General features: G+C 45.6%; 2 protein-coding genes across 2 annotated transcripts in view; one reads left to right on the top strand and one right to left on the bottom strand.

Annotated features, from left to right (window-relative positions):
* Positions 1-17625, bottom strand: part of SELENOF (selenoprotein F) — a 42578-nt gene extending 24953 nt beyond the window's left edge. Inside the window, exon 1 of the mRNA XM_077452963.1 lies at positions 17472-17625. Coding sequence (XP_077309089.1) covers positions 17472-17594 — 123 coding nt within the window. The 5' untranslated portion in view covers positions 17595-17625. The remainder of the gene's footprint in view (positions 1-17471) is intronic.
* Positions 17626-17984: 359 nt separating this feature from the next.
* Positions 17985-20895, top strand: part of HS2ST1 (heparan sulfate 2-O-sulfotransferase 1) — a 231905-nt gene continuing 228994 nt past the window's right edge. Inside the window, exon 1 of the mRNA XM_077452962.1 lies at positions 17985-18319. Within this exon, the coding sequence (XP_077309088.1) occupies positions 18196-18319 (124 nt within the window). The 5' untranslated portion in view covers positions 17985-18195. The remainder of the gene's footprint in view (positions 18320-20895) is intronic.

Genomic DNA, 20895 nt, shown 5'->3' with positions numbered 1-20895 from the left:
TTACAGCCCTGGGTATAAGCCTAGATGTGGCTGAAAGGAACCTCCTGATCAAAGGGTTCTCAGCTAGTCTTCTTTCTGTAAACAAAGATACGGCAGCAACCTGAACCCTAAAGGGTGCTGACAGAAAGACCTCTCCACTATCCTATATTATACAATATATTTTTTTTTGTCGAAAAGGGAAAAAACGGCCGATAATGGAGCCGAAAATGGGGCGGGGCACCTGATGCCACCCATCATGGGAGGTGTATAGCGCAGGAGAGCCGCCTCAGATCACTCCTGGACGGGTGATCTGTCTATCAATGTTCCCCGAACAAAGGGGAGGGGCTGTATGCGACGGGGGAACACACAGCTATTGAAATTAAAGCTGTGATGTTCCCAGCGCTGTATTGAACCAGACGGCGGAGGTGGCTCTCCTCTCTTTGCTGCAACTCTGGCTACACAGGTGACACTGACTGCACAGGGGGCAACACACTTATCTCTTTTATCACGTCCCCAGTCTCCGACCACCCTCCTGAACCACGTCCCCAGTCTCCGACCACCCTCCTGAACCACGTCCCCAGTCTCCGACCACCCTCCTGTATAAAAATATTTTTAAAAACAGTCAGTCATTTTCGGTATCGGTGCTGTGTCGGTATCGGTTTTCGGCCTAGTGTATTTTTCATTTTCGGTATCGGCACCAAAAAACCTATTTGCTACATACATACAATAAAAAATAAATCTAATATAAAAAGGGAGTAGAAAAGGAATCTATCCCGGTCTTCTGCCAGAAAACAATGTTTTTCATACTTTCCCATAGATCTTTCTTGTGACCAAGTCCACGATAGTCTCAACACCCTCTCTGAACACCCTCTTAGCTGTAGGATGCACCGCTCAGCCTCCAGGCCATCAAATAGAAGGTCTGAGGGTTTGGATGGAGCACCGACCCCTGGACGGAGACGGTCCCTCTGTTCCGGCAGGAGACCGGGGGATGTGCACCATCCTAACTGAAGAGGCATTGTCCTCTGCCCAGGACAGAATCTGCTGGGTTAACAATAGGAGAGTATCCAAGTGAGTGCCCCCTTGCTTGTTTAGGTGGCATGCCAGCAGATTGGTACATGAAGATAAGCGTCCCGTAGATCCAGGGTTACCACAAACACCCCTGGTAATAACAGATTCTGGATGGAAGATTTATTTATTCTGTAAGGAAACATCTTTAGACCATGAATCTGTTCAGGGCACTTAAATTGAGGACCATCTGAAACCCGCCAGAAGCCCTCTTTACCAGAAAGACGCAAGACTAAAATCCCTGTGATTTTTGCTCTTCCAGAATGGGAGAATTAACTCCCTCCATTTGCTAAATTTTAATCAGATTCACCATGGTCTGCCGTCTCTTGGTCCCTCTGCAAATCTCTGGGGTGGAGGGCTTTTTAATTCCAACCTGTAACCACTTTCTATCATTTGGATAAAAGGATGGTTGGAAATCTCTGCACATTCTTTGATAAAAATGGGACAATATCCCTCCTACCCCTGCTCTGGAGTCTCTGGGGATTTTGGTAGGGGCTGAAGGAGCAACGCGTGCCCCCTCCCCTTTGTTTGTCTTTGTTAAAAGACCACTTCTTTGCCTGTTGCCTATTGGCCTTAAAATCAACTTTGTTCTGAAAGCTAAGAAAAGGACTCTCTTTCTGGGGCTTATTCCTTTGAGAAGATGGAAAGATTGTCAGTCAAACTTGAATGTGGCGAAACTGGAGCTCCTGCGCAAATATTAGTAGAGCCTTCAGCTCTCTCCAATTTGAGGACCTTGTCGCCTCTCTCTTGGACCAACTTCCTTGGGCAAAGTTTTCCTCTAGGTGGGCCCCCCATTCCCAAGAGCTAGAGTCTTTTTTCGTCCTTTGATAGGATCTCCTGACTCCTCCACCACCAAAGTGACCTCTTCACCCGAGTTGGAATCTTCATCTGTGTGTCCAGGGATCTTAAGCTGTGATCCCAAGATGTCAGGAGAAATGTTTGTAGACACCTGAAATGCAGCCCTACCCACTGAATAGAGGGCATGTTGAGGTCAGTACTCCTAATGCCGACATAACTTGCCTTATTGGCCGGTTGGTCTGAAGCATCAACACTGTGCACTGAACCTAGTCCTTTGAGGGAGAAAAATTGTTTCACTGAATCGATTAGGTAGCCCAGAAAGCGAACCTCTTGTGGTGGGTTTAGGGAGGCAAAAAAATAGAAAAACACCCCAGACATGGTCACAACCAGTCCTGGATATCACCACAGAATGGAGGTCCACCAACCAGTTACCAGACCTATGAAAAACAACAAACATCACGCTGTGCTCCTGGAGGGCATGGAAACACAAAACTGAGGGTCAGAGGAGAGGGAGGGGCCTTTTAAATTGTATCCGATTTGTGTTTCCTGTAGAGGGTGGAGCCAATCATCTCTCAAGTAGCTGTCCTGGAAGATGGGGGACAGCGGACATGCATCTCATGTCACTGTTCTGTCTTCTGTTCACTTTTCTTTCCCCCCCCCTTTTTAATAGTGAAAATAATATTACAGTGAAATTGAACTTGCAAGCTCAACAAAACTTGGAGCATTTATCTTGAATTGATAAATGTTCCCCAAGTTTAATTGAAACGGAAACGTGAGTTTTATGCCCAGACAGTCCTCCCAAAACTAAATCTTTTAGATTAGGTGACACAGGCAGGTCAGTCCTGGCTTGTTATATGTTCTGGATATTCCAACACCGAGCTTTCCCTGCCATACTTATGGACTCCTATCTTTGTTCACCTTGAGTTTCTCTGTTACAGCATTTTCTCTTGCATTCTCCATAAAATAATCAATCCAACAGGGACAAAGAATCCTCATAATAGCCACAAGCAGGTGTGCAGACTATTGTAGTTCCAGAGAACTAAGACTATAACGCGGTTTAACCACCTCAATACAGTGCACTTACACCCCCTTCCTGCCCAAGCCAATATTCAGCGCTGTCTAAATGACAATTGTGTGGTCATGCTATGCTGTACCCAAAAACAGAATTTTTATAATTTTGTTCCCACAAATAGAGCCTTTTGGTGGTATTTGATCACCTCTGGGGTTTTTTTATCCCCTTGCAAAAAAATAGAGGTTTTTTGTTTTGGTTATAAAATTTTGTAAATAAGTAAGTTTTCTCCTTAACTGATGGGCACTGATAAGGCGGCATCAATGAGGTGGCACTGATTGGCACCAACAGGCACTAGTAGGTGGCAATGATGGGCATTGAGAGGCGGCACTGGAAGGCTGCACTGATGGGTAGTTATGGGTGGCACTGATAGATAGCATTGATGGGCATCACTGATTGCACTTGCAGGCATCTAGGATGGGCGCTGATTGGCAGCTGCCTGTCCCTGGTGGTCCTGGGCGGGCACTTGAGGGGGGGGCTGTGCTGACCCCCCCCTGTCAGGAGAGCAGTCGATCGGCTCACCTCTACTCATCCCTGTAAGGCACGAGGAAAAGCCAATCAACAGCTCTTCCTGTTTACATCATGATCAGCAGTGATTGGACATGGCTGATCATGTGGTAAAGAGCCTCCATCAGAGGCTCTTTACCGAGATCGGTGTAGATGTGTGTCTGACACACTGAACCACCGATTGCCGCAATGCGTGCCCCCAGGGGCTTGAGAGCGCAGCCGTTCTCGTTCTGGGCTGGTGTCATGACGTCCTCCCAGAACGAGAGCTGCGCCGCCTGGCTATCTGACGGCTGGCAGGCGCGAGGCGGTTAAAAGCATAGCTGAGCCTTTACAAAAAAAATGTAATCTATGAAGCCACATTAAGAAGTTAAAAATGTATTTGGATTTTTGTACTGGAGCCTGAAGAACATTGCAACCCTAATTTGTACCATCGTGGGTAAAATGCAGACAGGTCTGTATGAAGGTGCAAGGCTCAAGATCGGGGGTAAAAAATCATAAGAAAGCTGGGAAAAGAAACCTGCAACTTGAGGACTGGGGGGGTGTGACCATGTGCTAATTTTACACCCCAAACATGGGTGAAACATGAAACACCATCACGGAGGTGAACTAAGCCTTTAAAGCGCTATTAAACCCAAAACCAAAAATGTACAGTACAGTTTAAAAACATTAGATGTGGTGGCTGTATTAGTTATTTTTGTTTAGTTTTGCCCTTCTCTGTTTTCCAGTAAAACATCTTCTGTATTAGAGTGTCCATACTGAACCCGTCAGTAGTAAATGGTTTGTCTCAACCCTGCAACTGCTAAATTCGCAGAACAGCCTTTTCTGTTGAAAACAGACTCTGGCCAGATCACCAGATGAGAATAAAATAAATGCTCCCTCTTTCTTCCCAATTTAACTGTAAAAAGGATCTTCCAGTTCAGGCTGCCAACTTTACAGAATTGGTCTTTCCCCATTTTATTTCTGCTGGAGACACTCTGCTGCCATCTACATGTGGGCTCCTATTGGACTATTTTGTGTCTTTTGCATGGATTCCTACACGGCAACCTTCAATTTTTGTTCTTAATTGGTTTCCCGATGTAGATTTTTGCCTGCATCATCATCTTTGGCTGCGTCTGATGCCTCATTCAGCGGTCCACATTTTTTTCCTATTATGGACTGTTTGATATTGCCTCTGTTGGCTTCTCTTTGTATAATTTGCTTAAAGTCAATAAAATCTTTGTAAACGAAAATGAAAGCAAGCCTAAAAGAAAACGAATGCAGCCATCACATCTAAGAAAAATCGGTAAATTTACAATATAACAAACATTTGCTTAGAGAGCTTATAAACGTGTTTTGGCTTTGAATATTTTTATTATACATTTTTGAACCATAATACAGAAAGTATGACAATGTAAAGGAACAAATATAAATCCAAAAAAGGTCCAAGCAGAACATGTGATGGGGATCATAGATTACAGTGGAAACCGTTTTCCCTGTAGTTCTGAGAACACAAGTGTTAGTGCGGTTACAACACAACGGGGGTGGGGTTAAGAACGACACACCGTGGCACTGTGATCTAATATTTTCACCATTATTCAGAATCAAAATAGTATAGTGTGAAAACCCCTAAATATCTTGTTGTTCTATCTACAGATTTAATATTGTACACTTACACACTTATTGTCAAACAGAATTATAGCACCAGCACTAAAAGAATGACATCAAGCATGAAATTGAGTTACTGAAGGGGAGGGTATCACCTTGTTCGCAGTTTACATTAGTATCCCTTTCCAGTAATGAGCATGTTAGTAGATGCCAAATAATGCATTTTCAGAACCAATTAGTTTAAATTAAAGTTTGCAAATGGAGGTAGGAAAAAGCCTCACGTGGGCATTTGTTTTTTCTTGCCGACAAATGAACGGGGGGGGGGGGGGGGTGGAAGAAATCTTCATAAATTTAGTCCAATATGCATTCTGCTACATATTTTTATATTTTTTGTAAAAAAAAAAAAAAATCCCAACTAGAAAATGCATTTCCTGGAGAAAATGCTGAATAGCATCAAAACTGCCCCATCAGAATTACCCCAACAAAACTGCCCAATCATATGCCTCTATTATAAATCAGTACATGGTGTGTCTGTGCTCTCCCCCAAGCTCTAATCTGAAATGCTCCAGCTGCCTCCCCCCACTTTGGTAACCATGGAGGAAAAAAAATAAATAAAAAAAAAATAAATAAAAAATAAAAAACACATGACAACAAAAGCCTGGATGCCATCAATTTAATTCAATTTTCTGAAATGATCACTAAACTTAAAGCGGGAGTCCGCCGTTTTTTTTTATTTTTTTTTTATTTAAAAAGCCAGCAGCTACAAATACTGCAGCTGCTGACTTTTAAAATAATGACACTTACCCGCCCCGGCGCGCCCGCGATGTCGGCACCTGAAGCCGATCTCTCGATAGTCTCTCGGGTGCTGCCGCCGCCATCTTGGGTATTGGAATTAGGAAGTGGAGCCTTTCGGCTTAATTTCCTGGTTCCCTACTGCGCATGCGCGAGTCGAGCTGCGCAATAAGGATGGTCCCCGCTGTCTCTGGGATCGTGTGTTTCCCAGCAGGCAGCGGGGGACCTTCGGAAAGGGGCGTACCTACTGCAGAATCTACGCTGGAAATGGGTGCAGATACCTGTACTGTACAGGTACCTGCACCCCCCTGAAAGGTGCCAATTGTAGCGCCGGAGGGTTCCAATGAGCGGAAGGTCAACTTTAGGGTGGACCTTCGCTTTAAACAGCTTTGTCACAAAAACTGTAAAAGATATCAAACTGGAAAGATATAGCCAGATAGCTGAACATTTTCTGACCATTTTAAAGTTAGTTTGGCGTCTGTAGGTGAAAGTATGAAGGAGCTGAAACTTTTGGTAGCGGAAGAAGATTTTAAGGATTTTAATCATGCTCTCATTGACTTCAACATCAAAAAAAAAAAAAAAAAAAAAAAAAGTGTTAAAAAGCTTAATATATTTTAAAAATTATAAATAGTAGAAAAAAAAAGTTGAAGAAGTCTCATCATCAGCTGAAAGAGCCAAACATTTTAAAAGTTGAATGGCTTTAATAGCTGAAAAGTATGCAGAAGTTACTCAGAGCCAAAAAAACTTACAGAATAATAAAAAGATTAATAAATAAAAAAAGCGAACAACAATAGTGAGACTGCTAAAGCATTCCCACTAATAAGCGTATATTGATTGGTTTGTGCAGAGTTTACAAACTATGGGATGTTTTAATGTAGCACCCCCTACCATAGGTAGGTGCTATAGTGATTTTTTTTTAAGGGAAACTGTCTATACAGGTAAATTTGGGTAGGCCTATGCTTCAGGCTAGGCCCACTTGTTTTGATCTGGGGGGCAGGGAGTGGTTAGTGCAGCAGTGGTTGTGACCACCTGTGCTTTAGTTATGAGTCGCCACCCCTGCTTCCAGTAAGAATGATCTGGAAGGGGGCAGGGCCTAGGACTGGAGTGGCAGGCAGCTCATGTGATTAGCTCTGACCAATCTCCAACTTGAATTGGCAGAGGGCAGGCCTCCCATATAAGCTGAGGCAACAGCCCACTGGGGGGAGTTGTTGGCCAGAAGACATGGCAAATTAAGTATTAGGCAGCAGCAGCAGCAGCGGCCTCATCCCCATCTGGGGGTGTGGCGAGGCCTAGAAAAGGAACCCGCAAGAAATGGGAGGTTCCTCTTTACAGTCATGGATGAATTGTTCTTGGGGGGGGGGGGGGGGCTGGAGAAGCTGCCAGAACATATGCCCAGTTAAAGTGCTCCATCATGGACTCGGGGCAGGAGAAGGTCAGCGAGTGGACCACGGTGGAGTTCTGGATGAGGCATGCCAGGGGAGCTGGGTTCAAGGCCAGAGGAGAGACTGTGGGGAAGAGTGTCAAATCACTGTGGCTTGAGGGTGCAGAATTTGCAGGCCGGACTAGCTGGGAGCAGTAGTCCACCAATCAGCAAGTTACTAATATACTAGGCCGTCGGGCAGAAGTACTGCAGACCTCTAGCCTAGTAACAGTGCAACCAATTCTAGCCAGCAACTGAGACTATTCAGAGTGGTCTCTTTTTGAGAAATGAGGATCATGTGACAGGAAGAATAGTCTACAGCAGAAGTTTGTGCAGGAGGTTGAAGTCCTGGGAGCAATAGTTTGCAGGAGATACGCAGAGGAAGAGAAATAAGCTGCATGGTGTCATGCAGGGGAAACGCCTGTAGATATTATGTGTACATCAGTACTTCATGGCTCAACCTTTTATTTAAACTCTTAAATATGATGGCAAAGCAATTGTTCTATGGGTATCCCATATTTCTTTCCCCAATAAACAAAACAAAAGCAAAGCAAAATTACTGTTCATTGTCTCAGAAGTGATAGATGGAGGTCTGGCAGCAGGGTTATATGGTGGATGTTAGTTACTAGTAGCAACCAAGCGCTACATTAATTTATTTTATTTTTACTAGTAATGGCAGCGATCAATGACTTATCGCAGGACTGCAATATTGCGGCGCACATTCTGACATGTGACTTTTTGGGTACCAGTGACCCCAATATAGTGAGCAGTGCTAAAAAAATATGAACAGTCACTGTACTAAGGACAGTGGCTGGGAAGGGGTTAACATCAGGGGCAAGCAAAGGGTTACCTGTGTGCCTAACCAGTGTTTTAGTATAGTGTGGGAGGAGATTTTACTGGGGAAGACATGGATCTATGTTCCTGCTTTGCAGACACAGGATCCATGCCTTCCTTCCTGTCAGAATGGCAATCTGCCTTGCTTACATAGGCAGACTGCCATTTTGTCTCTCTGCAGGATGATAGGCAGGTGCTGGCGGACATAGAGTCCATGGTACCCACCGCTGGGGTGTGTGTGTGTGTGTGTGTGTGTGTGTGTGTGTGTGTGTGTGTGTGTGTGTGTGTGTCCCATATGGGAGAGTCACATGTATGCGATCCAGTCCCTGTAGCAGTAAAACTTATGGGGCAGACCTGAAGTGGCGCAAAAAAACAAAACAAAAAAAAAAAAAAAAAAAAAAAAAACACACACTACAGCTTGCTTTAACAGAGGGGATTCCACCACTTGTTCTAAATGGCTTTACAGCCATACAGAATATCGGTAGAAGGGGAGTTGAGCAGCTCTTACAGCAGTGTATTGAGCTGGCAGGGAGGGAGGGGGGAGAGACCGACCACAATGTGGGATGCCGGGGGCACATAAACTGACCTTGGTATCATGGATCAGCAGCCATGATGATTAATGTGGTCAGCACACCCAGAGGGGACACGGGAACAAGCAGGATCAAGCAGGTATTTTACAGCATAGAATGGGACAAAATGACACTGCAGAAGCACTACGCAGTTTATCATGCTTTAAAGGAACAGGATCTTTTTTTATTGTTACGTTTACAACCCGTTTAAGCTATTAGTGCATTTTCACAATATAAAAAACATTAGATCCAAGCAGAATACATTTAAAGTGGTTGTAAACCCTTACAAACCACTTTGACCTACAGGCAAGCCTAGATTAAGGCTTACCTGTAGGTCCAAGAAATATCTCCTAAACCTATACGGTTTAGGAGATATTTGCCTGAAGACAGGCACCGCTGTCTACGGCGCATGCGCCGTAGACAGCGACGCACAGGCGCCGTAGACAGCGACGCGCAGGCGCACTGAGCGCGACATTTCCAACAATGGATCTGCCGCGCATGTCGGCTCCCGTGCGCATGCGCGGGAGTGACGTCATCGCGGCTCCGCCGAATGACAGCGGCGGATCTGTGAGACGCCACCAGCAAGATGGATGCGGCGGACTACAGGGGACAGCGCGACTTCGCTGGCTCCTGTGTGAGGTAAGTGACACATAATGGACTACTATGCGATGCATAGTAGTCCATTATGCTTTGCCTTTGCAGGGAATGAAAGAGGAAGTAAACTCATCAGGGTTTACTTCCTCTTTAATGGACGCTAAATATTCAAACTATCCTCAAGACAGGATAGTAGTTAAAACTGCATGGTAGCATTGGCCAAGTCAGTGCTCCAGTGCACCACGAAGCCTAAAATTGACAAAGCAAATTCACTGGCATCTCCCCCATGGCAGCGCCCAGAGATCTTACTGGAATGCGAGGCAGAGTCTATTGTTCTTCTAGAAAAGGACATTTTCACAGAATGTACCCTGGGCTCCAGAGGTGTACCAGGGATTTTTTTTTATGAAGTTGGTGATATGGGCTAGCTTTGCTTACATAGTAGGTGAGGGAAGGGGGAGAAAAAAAAAAAAAAAAAAACACACACACACCACACTAGTCCAAGGGCAACCTACGTGTGTGATAGGTCAGTATTACATTGTATATCCCTGTATGTTACACTCATTCAGGTGCTTATCTAATTTTTTTTTTTTTTTAACTATCCATGAGTCACACCACCCCCCCCCACCCCACCCCCGTAACCACCTCCTTGCCAGTGCCACTCTTACAGTAAAGAACCCTCTACGCAGTTTAAGGTTAAACATCTTTTCTTCTAATTTTAGTTAGTGGCCATGCGTCTTATTAAACTCCCTTCCGCAAAAGAGTTTTATCTATTGTGGGGTCACCAGTGTGGTATTTGTAAATGGAAATCATATCCCCTCTCAAGTTCTAATAAGTTCAGTGCTTGCAACCTTTAGTCATAACCAATATCCTCCAGACCCTTTATTAGCTTTGTTGCCTTTCTTTGTACTCGCTCCATTTCCAGTACATCCTTCCTGAGGATTGGTGCCCAGAAATGGTCAGAATACTCTAGGTGAGGCCAGACCAAGGTATTGTAGAGTGGGGGAATTATTGCATTGCCTCTGGAATTAATCCCCTTTTTAATGCATGCCAATAGTCTGTTTGCTTTGTTATCAGCAGCTTGGCATTGCATGCCATTGCTGAGCCTATCTACTAGGAGCCCCGGGTCCTTTTCCATCCTAGATTCCCCTAGAGGTTCACCCGCTAGTGAGTAGATTGCATTCATATTTTTGCCACTCAAATGCATTATTTTACATTTTTCTACACTAAACCTCATTTGCCATGTAGTTACCGTATATACTCGAGTATAGGCCGACCCGAATATAAGCCGAGGCCCCCAATTTACCCCCAAAAAAACTGGCAAACTTATTGACTCGTGTATAAGCCGAGGGTGAGACATGCCTGTCCATCCCTGTGTGTGTGTCCGTCCATCCCTGTGTGTCCGTCCATCCATCCCTGTGTGTGTGTGTCTCCATCCATCCATCCCTGTGTGTGTGTGTCTCCATCCATCCGTGTGTGTGTGTGTGTGTGTGTGTGTGTGTGTGTGTGTGTGTGTGTGTGTGTGTGTGTGTGTGTGTGTGTGTGTGTGTGTGTGTGTGTGTGTGTGTGTGTGTGTGTGTGTGTGTGTGTGTCCAGCCTACCTGTGTCCCGAGCCTTTGTCCCGAGCCTCCGTCCCGTGCCTTGCCTCCGTCCCGTGCCGTGCCTTGCCTCCGTCCCGTGTCGTGCCGTGCCTTGCCTCCGTCCCGTGCCGTGCCGTGCCTTGCCTCCGTCCCGTGCCGTGCCGTGCCTTGCCTTGCCTTGCCTTGCCTCCGTCCTGTGCCCTCTTCGTCGGCGCCTCGGCGGCCATTGTAAAATTCAAAAGCCGCGCCTCCGCCTGTGATAGGCGGAACACTGAATTTCCCAGCAGCCTGTGTTCCGCCTATCACGGACATCGTATCATCCTCGTCCATAGTACGAGGATGATACGATGTCCGTGATAGGCGGAACACAGGCTGCTGGGAAATTCAGTGTTCCGCCTATCACAGGCGGAGGCGGAGCCGGAGGCGCGGCTTTTGAATTATAGAATGGCCGCTGTCTGTCTGCTCGACACGCTGATCGAGCGGGCAGACAGCGATGACTCGAGTATAAGCCGAGGGGGGCACTTTCAGCCTCAAAAAAGAGGCTGAAAATCTCGGCTTATACTCGAGTATATACGGTACCCATCCCATTAATTTGTTCAGATCTTCTTGCAAGGTTTCCACCTCCTGCGGAGAAGTTATTGCCCTGCTTAGCTCAGTGTGCCCTGTAAATACAGACATTGAGCTGTTTACCCCATTTTCTAGGTTATTTATGAATAAATTAAACAGGATTGGTCCCAGCACAGAACCCCACTTTCCACCCCTGACCATTCTGAGTACTCCCCATTTATCACCACCCTCTGAACTGCCCTGGTAGCCAGTTTTCACTCCATGTACTGACCTTATGGTCCATGCCAAGGGACCTTTGTAAGTAAACGTTTATGGGTAACTGTGTCAAATGCTTTTGCAAAATCCAGATACACTATGTCTACAGGCCTTCCTTTAGATGGCAGCTCACCTCCTCATAGAAGGTTAATAGATTGGCTTGGCAAGAACTATTCTTTATGAATCTATGCCAATTATACAATTTTTTTTATTACTACAATCTTGTATATAGTTCCATTTCCCCTTGTATCTATGTGTCTTTCGTGTTCTATCTTAGCCGCCCTAATTGCACCCTTATATATCTTGTTGCATTCTTTGTAAATTGTGAATGCTGATGATCATTGTGTGTGTGGCCATTTGTGTGTTTTTAATATCTCTACAACAATGCATAGCCCAGAAGATGACCACTTACTTCCTGGCTGAACATTGTCGCTTCCTGCATTAACCCCATGCTAACTTGACAAACGTCATAGCGTTGATTTATTTTTGGCCAATTGGCAAAAAACAGAAGTAACACCGGAAGATGCACTGATGAACAAAGCAACAGGTGTCACCTGCTTGGCTGATGTACAGGTACATTGAATCCACAACCGAAAATAAACCTGGGAATGCAAACATGGTACTTCAGTCATTGAAGCATGCCCTTTTGCAGTGCAACCATTCACCCCATTCCCTTTTTTTGGTAATCTGGAGATCTGAAAACTCCTGCATGTGATACAGAAAAGGTATTGCCAAACAATTCTACCTTTGACTTCATGTTAATTTCTACATCCACAGGGAAATGGATGAAGTCAAAACAAAATTAGAATTAAAACTGGCCTTGAAAAGGTCAGCGAGCTTGAAGATTCAGTTGAAGCGCTAGTAAAACTTAGAATAAGGAAAGGGATGGTCAGCACTCAAGATGACCAAGCCTTGACTAAGGACTAAGCCTTGACTAAGGACTAAGCCTTGACTAAGGACTAAGCCTTGACTAAGGACTAAGCCTTGACTAAGGACTAAGCCTTGACTAAGGACTAAGCCTTGACTAAGGACTAAGCCTTGACTAAGGACTAAGCCTTGACTAAGGACTAAGCCTTGACTAAGGACTAAGCCTTGACTAAGGACTAAGCCTTGACTAAGGACTAAGCCTTGACTAAGGACTAAGCCTTGACTAAGGATTACTGCCTGAAATGCGTAGGATATTTTACAGCTTTTTACATGCATTTAATAAAGCAATACCATTTTGCATGTCATCCTGAGTGCCAACATCCCCTTCCTTATTCTGGTACATTGGGGGTGTCAGCAGCCTCAAGGTCTAAACACTGGGCAGAGCTTTTATGTGGGAAGGTTGCAGCTCCTATACATCTGTTTTTATTGGTAATAAACCTCTGGCTTTTTTTTTTTTTTTTTTTTTTTTTTTTTTTTTTTATTCTGCAAGGCAATGCCATAATGTGCTAGTATGCGTCGCCAACTAGCACACTATGTGAATCTTACCTTTGAACAGTGATGGCAAACCTTGGCACCCCAGATGTTTTGGAATTACATTTCACATGATGCTCATGCACTCTGCAGTGTAGTTAAGCATCATGGGAAATGTGGTTCCAAAACTTCTGGGGTGCCAAGGTTCGCCATCACTGCCTTAGAACAAAGCCCTCCAGTAGCTCCTCGTTACTGCTGAAGGCACTTTCAGCTTCACCTGGTCTGCCTTCCGGGTTCGTGGACTCAGGCTGTGCGAGTGGCTGAAGCCTCATGGACATCACTACCACCGTTTACAGCACAGGACTATGAACAAACGGTATGGGTATGCCATCCCTTCACAGCGCATGCACCGGTGACGTCACCAGATGCATCTAAGGTAAATATCTCCTGTACGGTGCACGTTTAGGAGACATTTACAGTACTTATACGTAAGCCTTATTATAGGTACTAATCATACATGGGCGTTTACTGCCACTTTAAGGAAAAAAAAAAAAAAAAGACATTACACAGCAGAGCTTCAGCAAGTATACTCCTAGTGACCCCATAGGGTACTCTTTCCTTCTGCAGTTCATTACATAAAACTCGACTGAAAAGAACCTGTTATGAGAGAAGCATGAAGTCATAGCTGACCCTTTCTTTTATTACCAATAGGAAAATATATGTTCCTTGCATGCGCAAGACCCTATCATGATGGAAGTGTTGACATACGGCTGATTTTTAGATGGGAAGTGGAGGGCAGGAAGACTAGGTAAGACCTCGGCACCTATCAGACAATTAGTATTAAAGTGGTTGTAAACCCTTACAACCAACTTTGACCTACAGGTAAGCCTAGATTAAGGCTTACCTGTAGGTCCAAGTAATATCTCCTAAACCTACACGGTTTAGGAGATATTTGCTGAAAGACAGGCACCGCTGTCTACGGCGCATGCGCCGTAGACAGCAGCGCGCAGGCACACTGAGCGCGCCGCGGTACACGGCGATATGCCGTGAGTGGCGGCTCCCATGCACATGCGTGGGAGTGAAGTCATCACGGCTTCGCCGAATGACAGCGGCGGAGCAGCGAGACCCACCAAGAAGATGGATACGCCGGACTACAGGGGACAGCGGTGACTTCACTGGCTCCTGTGTCAGGTAAGTGACACATAATGGAATACTATGCGATGCATAGTAGTCCATTATGCTTTACCTTTGCAGGGAATGAAAGAGGAAGTAAACTCATCAGGGTTTACTCTCTTTAAGCTTCTGTGCTCACCACTGTATGGGGTCCTGTGGTGGCATCTGTATATTGTGGTTTTCTGTGGTTACCATGGAGGGTCTCAGCATCCATCAAGAGAAGGTGTACTGATTGTTGCTCTCATCCATGGCAACTATGTTTATCGCTTTAATGCCCACACGCATTAGATGTAATATTTAAAGTGGTAGCAATTTAACTTGACCTGAAAAATGACAATTATACAGTGAAACAGACATACTCTGGAATAGATTTGTAATTTGCTGCTAGATTATATTTAGGTCAGTGACTTAAAGATAATCATTTTTTCTGTTTGTTTATGCTGGCTGCAGCTCCACCCTAGACTGAAGCCCATTTTCTGGGTGTTACTTTGGGAAAAGTTAAACCATAGCCCTAACTACCATTGCCTCTCCTCTGTGGGCTTCCTATTCTAAGCAATCTGCCATTATCAGATAATCCAGAACAGTTCAATTGTTCTGGGTTAGCTGACCAAAGGCATATTACTCTTTGCCTGTCATCAAATGACCCAAAACACATGCAAGCAGTACAGTCTGATGCAGTGTACTGCACAGATACCAAAGAACAAGATCATTGCTCCCTCTGCCAGTATACAGCCTCACCTGTATGCTCATCTCCCTAAATCCCACTCTTCCTCAACAGCTTCACACTGTATGACCCATCCTCCAGGTCTGTCATCACCCTCTCTGCTTTCTCCAGCGGCCAGGTGTATGAGTAGCACTATGAGGAGCTACAAGTCCCAGTGCCCCTTTACAAGCTGAAAACCAAGCAAGGAGCGCACACACAGGGGGCATTGTGCTGAGAACCTCTCTCCCCCTGCTGTGATGAAGGACAGTGATAGGCTTCAAGGCATCCCTGCTGCAAGAGAGGAGACCTAATTAGTTACTCATCTGCTTGCTAGCATTGATGTCAGACAATGGTGGGGAGAGGGCAAGCAGTTGACCATGCAAGCCCGGCACATGCTCTATTCACCAAGGGGAGGAAGAACAATTTTTAAAGGTGGTGACACACCTTTACAATAACACCTGGTTAGGCTGGCATGAAGGTCTTTGTTGAGGCACTTAATGTTGTAGAGAAAATGCTTTGTCTTCTTCCAACTGTCTGCCTTTCTGCATATGGTCTTCCAATGGAGAGTAAAAGTGGACATTTCAACACCCCCCTTCCACTTATCTGAGCCCAATCTTGATGCAGCTCTGTCCATCTTCAGCAGCTTTTCTCTGCTATCTTTTCACAAGAGACCTGGCAGTAGTGGGAACCCATAGCAAGCAGCTTGCCATGAGGGAACTCAGGGAAGACAGGGAGCCAAGTGCACCAGCAAGGGATCCTAGAAGAGGAGGGTCAGGACCGCTCTGTAAAGGCTGAAGGTTTTTTTAAATTCCATGCATGAAGGTAAAAAATAAATAAACCTTCAATGTGCAGCCCCCCCAAATACACTTAACCAAGCCTGATCCCAGGCTTGGGTAAGGGTGGGCTGCTATGTGTATGTGGCCCCCACACACACTTTCTTATGCAGCCCAATCATTGGCTGGCATTTGATAGCTGCAGGGCTCTGCCCAGCCCTGACATGCTGAACTCTGACAACTGGTCTCTCTCTGCATTCAATTACATATAGTGTAACGTGAAACTGACAAAGTGGCTCAGTGTGAAACCTGCCAGTGCCACCTGCCAAAAAAAATAAAATAAATTGGCTTAAAATATCGGCCACAAAAATTGGCATATCTCAGCCACCCTGATTTCTAAATATCTGCATCGGCCAGAGAAAAACCCAGAGACCTCTAGTCTGTATATATACTTTTTTTTTTAATGCACTTTGTTATTGTCGTAGATCTATGTAATAAAATGTATATTATTTAAAGTGGTTTCCACCCAAAAAAATAATAAATTTAAAGGCGAGCAGCTACACATACTGCAGCTGCTGGCTTTTAACAATATGACACTTAGCGGTCCTGGAGTCCGGCGATGTCGGCACCGCAGCTGATGTTTGCAGTCAGGTGCTGCCATTAAAGGTAAGGGTACCTGGCAGTGTAGCCTTTCAGCTTCACGCTGGGAACCCTACTGCGCATGCGTGACGCCCCACTCCTCTGTACTACTGGCCTAGCGACAGGAGAGCGGGGGGACAAGGGAGCCCCACGGTGATGTCACGGGCCATGGGCCAGACCCCCGGAAATGGGAACAGGATACCTGTCAAAGACAGCTATCCTGTCTCTCCCCCCCCCCCCCCCCCCAAAAGATGTCAATTGTGGCACCGGAGGGGGGGGGGGGGGAGACAAATGAGTGGAAGTTCAACTTTTGGGTGGAACTCCGCTTTAAGTAAAATTGTATCTTACATGTACTGTCATAATCCCTAAACAAAATCCCTTTGCATCTAGGTTACTCTTCACGGTTTTGTGGGAAAAAAAAGTTATAAATTAAGACCATGCTTAGATGTGAACAGAGGCCAAAACCCCAGGCAAGCATTTCCAGAAAGCGCAAATAAACACGTGCTGCACTTGCTGTGCCATTCAAAGATATTGGCATCACAAATGTACGTTTTGCCACGCACAAAGATGCACAAAACATATGACCAAAAAATAAAATACAAAAAAAAACCCATGCAAACTGGAAATGTGGTGTGAGGTACTTTACATGCAAACAGAACATTAATACACACACATATAATATATATATATATATATATATATATATATACACACACATACACATATGTGTAGGCTGGCCGGAGCTCAGTACATACGGGTGACGTGGCTTTATATATATATATATATATATATATATATATATATATATATATATATATATATTTTTTTTTATTATTGAGTTTTCATGTCTACATCTCTAAAATAAAATGGTATTTACTCTTGATTTAAATTATTATTAATACTACTACAACAACAGTAATATAGCACATACATAGGACGTGTACAAACAGTTTGTATGAGGCCTGTGTGTCTCACTTCTGTTGTACTTTCAGTTCTGAATGGATGTGAGGAAGGTTGCCCTAACAGGAAGCCGCCTAAAGCCACGTCACCCGTATGTACTGAGCTCCGGGCAGCCGCCACACTCCCTCCTCACCGCTCCGCTCGCCCTCCTCCGGCCACCCCACACACATACACCGCCATGCTGCTCGGTGAGTAGTCGCCTGAAGCCCACTTACCGCCTGTAAGGCTGCGACCAAACACAGCATCAACCTCTCCGCCACCATCTTTCCTCCCGGCACTACTGATTGCAAGGACCCCAGCGGCTGTCTATATAACTGCCTGAAAAGCAGGCCATTCATTACCCAACAAAAAAATACAACCCTGTTTCTTCATTTCCACACATATCGGTTGTGTCACTGAAGCAGACAGCTAAAATACACAGAAAACGTGCACATTCTAGTTATATCAAATGCTGTACAATACAGAAAGGCATTTTCTATCGGACAGATCATTCAGGCTATACATGTAGACCACTTAGATAATGTAGGTGATTCATTCTATTTCAAAGCTTTTGCTCATAATTCTTTCAGGCACTTGTGTAGACAACTAAATTTGAGCCACTCTCACCCAAAAGCCTACGAGCCAATAGTAAGTGGGAAAGTAGCTGAAGCTGGTTGCCAGGTAACTTGTAGACGGGCGGAAGACGCTACGCGTCAGGCGTAGAAGGCGTGGAAAGGTGACGTAGCACGCAGTGGGTTGGCGCTACTGCTGCGGCTAGAGCTGGAGGAGCGGCGGAGAGTCAGTGTGCGCTGGGAGGTGATCACGCTGGAGCCGCAGCACATCGCGGTACTTTCCTCCTCATCTCCGGCTCCGCGGAACGAGCCTGGAGGACGTGTGAGAGTCGCGTGGCCCGTCCTCACAGACCCGGATGCCCGCGTTATGTCGCCATAGATCAGGTTGATGGGGCTGCTCAGGATTATGATGCCGCCCAAGTTGCAGCTGTTGGCGGTGCTGACCTTCGGGGTCGCGATGCTCTTCCTGGAGAACCAGATCCAGAAGCTGGAGGATTCCCGGGGAAAGCTCGGTAAGCGACTGGCCCGGAGGGGGAGGGGAGGCGGCGGCTGGAGGAGAGGAGGATGAGCGACTGACATTCCCAGACAGGCACAACTCCTCTCCACACCACCCGAGATCATCTACATGAGCGATCACAGGGACCGGGGATACTGCCAACTCCTCTATACTGATCACCCATGGTCACCATTATCACACACAGCTAAGATCATCAGATCCCCCATACACATCCGACTCCTCCATACATATACAACTCCTCTATACTGATCACCCATGGTCACCATTACCACACACCTGAGATCATCAGATCCCCCCATACACATCCGACTCCTCCATACATATACAACTCCTCTATACTGATCACCCATGGTCACCATTACCACACACCTGAGATCATCAGATCCCCCCATACACATCCGACTCCTCCATACATATACAACTCCTCTATACTGATCACCCATGGTCACCATTATCACACACCTGAGATCATCAGATCCCCCCCATACACATCCGACTCCTCCATACACATCCGACTCCTCCATACACATCCGACTCCTCCATACACATCCGACTCCTCCATACACATCCGACTCCTCCATACACATCCGACTCCTCCATACACATCCAACTCCTCCATACACATCCAACTCCTCTATACTGATCACCCATGGTCACCATTACCACACACCTGAGATCATCTGACTCCCCCATACACATCCAACTCCTCTATACTGATCACCCATGGTCACCATTATCACACACCTGTGATCATCAGATCCCCCATACACATCCGACTCCTCCATACATATCCAACTCCTCTATACTGATCACCCATGGTCACCATTACCACACACCTGAGATCATCCGACTCCTCTATACTGATCACCCATGGTCACCATTACCACACACCTGAGATCATCCGACTCCTCTATACTGATCACCCATGGTCACCATTATCACACACCTGAGATCATCCGACTCCCCCATACACATCCAACTCCTCTATACTGATCACCCATGGTCACCATTATCACACACCTGAGATCATCCGACTCCTCCATACATATCCAACTCCTCTATACTGATCACCCATGGTCACCATTACCACACACCTGAGATCATCCGACTCCTCTATACTGATCACCCATGGTCACCATTATCACACACCTGAGATCATCCGACTCCCCCATACACATCCAACTCCTCTATACTGATCACCCATGGTCACCATTATCACACACCTGAGATCATCCGACTCCTCCATACATATCCAACTCCTCTATACTGATCACCCATGGTCACCATTACCACACACCTGAGATCATCCGACTCCTCTATACTGATCACCCATGGTCACCATTACCACACACCTGAGATCATCCGACTCCTCCACACACATCCGACTCCTCTATACTGATCACCCATAGGCACCATTATCACACACCTGAGATCACCCTGCAATCATTGGATCCCCCATACACATCCAATCCTCTATACCGAGGCATTGACCCCATCCCAGATCACCTATAGTCACCACTATAATAAAAAAAAGTGTTGCAGACCTGAGGAGATCACCGTGCAATCATCAGAACACCATAAACATCCAATTCCTCCATACTAAGACATTACCAATTCCAGATCAGCCATAGTCATTATATATTCATTATAATAAAGTGTCTTAGAGAAGATCTGACCCTGCAATCACCAGGACCCTATACAGACCCAACTCCTGTATACCAAGACATGACTGATCCCAGATCACCCATAGTCCCCCATTATACAGAAGTGTCACCCACCTGAGATCACCCTGCAATCCTCAAAAGATCCAGCTCCTAGATACTGAGACATTACCACATCCCAGATCACCTATAGTCACCATTATAAAAATAAATCACCCAGCTGAGCTCATCCTGCAAACAGGACTCCATACAGATCCAACTTCTAGACACTGAGACATTACTGATCCCAGATCAGCCACAGTCACCATAATACATTATTCAAATAATGTGTCTTGGAGAAGATCTGACCCTGCAATAACAAGGACCCCATACAGACCCAACTCCTGTATACCAAGATGTTACTGATCCCAGATCTCCCATAGTGACCATTATAAAGAAGTGGCACACAGCTGAGATCACCCTGCAATCCTCAGAGCCCCAAAAACATCCAACTCCTAGATACTGAGACATTACCCATCCTGGATCACCCATTGTCACCATTATACAGAAGTGTCACACACCTGAGTTCACCTTGCAATCCACACAGTGGAGTGCAGGAGATCTGACCCTGCAATCACCAGGACCCCAAAAACATCCAACTCCTAGATACTGAGACATTACTGATCCCAGATCACCCATAGTCCCCATTTATACAGAAGTGTCACACACCTGAGATCACCTTGCAATCCTCAGAACCCCCAAAAGATCCAATGCCTGTATACTGAGACATTACCCATCCCAGATCGCCTATAGTCGCCATTATAAAAAAAGTGTCACACATCTGCACGCACCCTGCAAACAGGACTCCATACAGATCCAACTCCTAGATACTGAGACTTTACTGATCCCAGATCAGCCACAGTCACCATAA

This window comes from Lithobates pipiens, unplaced genomic scaffold (assembly GCF_037356315.1).
Source record: "Lithobates pipiens isolate NorthernLeopardFrog02 unplaced genomic scaffold, aLitPip1_a1.2 Scaffold_23, whole genome shotgun sequence".
Classification (NCBI taxonomy): domain Eukaryota; kingdom Metazoa; phylum Chordata; class Amphibia; order Anura; family Ranidae; genus Lithobates; species Lithobates pipiens.
This window is presented reverse-complemented; position numbering and strand designations above follow the sequence as displayed.